General features: G+C 35.7%; 1 protein-coding gene across 1 annotated transcript in view; it reads left to right on the plus strand.

Moving 5' to 3' along the window:
* The window catches only part of LOC103084483 (pericentriolar material 1 protein-like), a 37,317-nt gene that overhangs the window by 18,469 nt on the left and 15,349 nt on the right, over positions 1-3,499 (plus strand). Inside the window, exon 8 of the mRNA XM_007468487.1 lies at positions 231-370. Coding sequence (XP_007468549.1) covers positions 231-370 — 140 coding nt within the window. The remainder of the gene's footprint in view (positions 1-230; positions 371-3,499) is intronic.

The following is a 3,499-nucleotide window of genomic DNA, read 5'->3' on the forward strand; positions in this document are numbered from 1 at the left end:
TGTCCCCTGCATCGGCAGGCGGACTCTCAACCACTGTGCCACCAGGGAAGCACTAATGGGGATTTTTTGGACTACTTTTCTTTTAAGTACCAGGGGTACTAGAAATACATGGCTGTTCCATTATGTTATTTTAGCATAAAATCATCAGAGTTTAATATTCTTTAGAATTTTGCATAAGTGTATAACATCATAGACTTTATTTTGCTAATACAGCATTTTCTTTTTTAAAGTGGAAACACCTATTATTGAAAATCATAGTTCACAGCAATCTGTAAGTGAAGTTTCTACCGTCCCATGTCCTAGAATTGATACGCAGCAACTGGACCGGCAAATTAAAGCAATTATGAAAGAAGTCATTCCCTTTTTGAAGGTAAGCAATTAATTTTCAAAAACAAATAAACTGTTCTGTATTTATTTTTAAAATTCATACCAAAGACTCCATTGTAATAAATTAAGAAAATAGGTAAACAAAAGAGAAAACTAAAAATCACTCATAATTTTGTCACCCAGAGATAGCTCCTGTCAATATTTTGTCAACCTTTCTGTAATATTTTGTCCATATATTTGTGCATTCTTCTTTTTTCAGATATTAATAATATAAACATCTTTCTGAATTGCTGTTTTCTACAGAGTATGTTTTAATGGTTACACACTGTTGATTCATTATTCTTTCAAAAATATTTGTAAGATGCCTACTTTGTCCACAAAACCTGGCATATAGTAGTGAACAAGTCAAGACCTTTGCTAACATGGAGCTTACATGCTAAGATGAGAATATGGATTAAAAAAACAAGTAAATATAAAACATATAAGTAGATATATATCAGGTAGTCATACATGCCATGCAGAGAATTAAAATATGGTTATGTGATGGTGTCTATTTTTGACTGGATGATCAGGGAAGGCTTTTTAAAGAGGGAACGTTTAAGCAGGGGTGTGCTTAAGTAGCCAGCTTAAGGTAAGATCCTGCCAGACAGAGGAAGGCCTTAAATTAGAAGCTAGCTTGGCATGTTAAGGAACTGGATGAAGGACCATGTGGCTGTAGGAAATTTTTGTGAGATGATGTTGGAGAAGGGGGAAGGGCCAGTTACATAGAACATCATAGGTATGGTTAGGAGTTTGGATTTTGTTCGAAGTTCAAAGGGAAACTCCTAGAAGGTTTTAAGTAAGAGAGAAACAAAGTCTGGTTTGTTTATGGAGAATTAAATATAGGGCTCAGAAGAACAATGAGACAGGTGAGAAATGATAATGGCTTAGACAAGGGTGTGGCACTAAAGATGGGGAGAAGTAGACAGTTGGGATATATTTTGGAAATCCGGTCCTACTAACAGTAGGTAGGGTCACCTAAAGCCCAGCACTAGATAGGAGAAGGTGGCCTAGAACTGGGCCCCAGGATAAAAGTTGTACAGAAGAGGAAGAGCCAGAGTTGACTAAGTAGGACTGCCAGCAGTGAGCTATGTTGATTGCTACTGTGAGGACTGAGTATTCATAGAACAGAATTTCCTGTTATTTTGTCAGTTCCTGTTGTTAAACATTTATGTTTATTCTGTTTTCTTTTTTACTATTATGAACAATACTTAAATGATTTAGCTAAATTTAAATACACATCCCATTTTTATTTCCTCAGGAATAATTCTTAGACATAGAATTTCGAGCTTTAAGGGTATGAATATTTTTAAGGCTTTGGGGCCTTATGTGCATTGTCCCTCAGAAAGGTTAACAATTTATATTCCTACTAACAGTGAGAATAGTAAGCAGTACCATTAATTTTGTTTAATGAAAAAAGGGGAGAGAAAGAAGCGTGCAAGCCAGGCCTTCTTTCTGAGATGGTCCCTTTTACATTCTCATTTAAAGCGGAAATTTAAAAAATTAGAAATGAAAAGATGGTCTTTTCATTCAGATGTGGGAAACTCCAAAATATGTTGTCATTGGGCTCATTTCTTACAAGCTACTTGTACTTGCCAATGTGTAAGATGTTGACAACAGAAAGTTGTTTCCATATACTTACATTTCTTCCCTTGGTGGAAGTAATTGCTTTCTTTGGAATATTTTTTTTTCCTTTGGAATATTTTAAGAGAAGAGAGATCCTTGAAAAGGCAATTATAGAAACTGCTTTCTCTGAAGAGATGTGATAGCCAAGAGGAGAGAGAGGATCCATCTGTCTATGCCCAAATTATTCCATGTGAAAAGTGAAAAACTTAGCCTTTTCCTGGGCACCCACAGCAGCTCCAAATGGTTCTTTCTGTCTCTGCTTCCTCTTCTAATCTTTCAACTCTCCTGCTAGCGTTGCTATAGCACTTTTATGGCTTTGGCACTTGCTGATACTTCTACCTGGGATGCTCTTCCTTCACATACCTGCATGGCTTTTTCCTTTGAACCCTCAAGGCTTTAATCAAATGTTACTTATTGGGTGAGCAGATCTCCCCTACTCCTTATCGCTTTTCTTCATCTTCATAGTGCTTGTCACCTTATAACCTATTTAATATTTGCTTATTTATTTTGTCTGTCTCTCTCTCTTGTTACATGTAAGCTCCATGAAGTAATGGAAGATTTACATCAGAGATGTTAAACTGTTTTGGTCACTGTCTTACCAGTGCCAAGTATAGTACATGCGGGTAGTAGGTACTCGGTAAATAATTAATTAGTAAGTGAATGGATCCACCAAACCTTGACTTTGGTTTTCAAACTGATCAAGTGTAGTTTGAAATATAGTTTGAAAACAGTTGGCCTATAGAATCCAGATCAGATTCAGCATTGCTCATAAAACTTTTTTATAGCCTGGTCCCAGCCTCGTAACTGTTCCTTCCCACATACCTTGTATCCTACTTGACGTTGTTCAAAAAGGCACCTTGCCCATGTTACTTCCTTTGCCTCGAATGCCCTTCACCCTTCCTCTGGCAGTCACACCCTTGAGGACCCAGCTGAAGTATGTTAGCATGTACTTGCAGGCAGGATTTCTCCTTCTCATAACTGCTTCTGGGATACTTGCTACATATGACAAAGTATCACAATTTTTTTGCCTGTATCTCCCCACTAGAATAATGTCTTTCTCGATTTCTTAGTATTTTCACTCAAGAAGGACTTCAGAGACTAGATGAAGGGAATCTGAGGAGATAAGACAAATACATCAGTTTCATCCACTTATTAAAATATGTATTCACCCCCTCACATATTTATATTCCTATAAATTATAAGAATATGTATATATTCTTATAGATAGATAGATAGATAGATATTCATTTAAGAGTTTGAAACCATTCCCTAAAGTAAATTGACAAACTATTCAGGTTATTGCTTGCTTCTATCTTAGGCATAGACAACAAAGCATTACCTTTTTTCTTTTAGGTTTTTGTTTTATTGTAATTCAATAAATACTTTTAAACATGGTTTTTTGGTTAAATTAGGTATATTGGTAGTGATATTTATTTGATATGTACAGTTATTTTCTAAGTGTTAAAAAATATAAATGATTTAGCTTTATGTGTAGGGTATGCGACTA

The sequence above is a fragment of the Lipotes vexillifer genome, unplaced genomic scaffold (assembly GCF_000442215.2).
Source record: "Lipotes vexillifer unplaced genomic scaffold, Lipotes_vexillifer_v1.1 scaffold1053, whole genome shotgun sequence".
Lineage (NCBI taxonomy): Eukaryota > Metazoa > Chordata > Mammalia > Artiodactyla > Lipotidae > Lipotes > Lipotes vexillifer.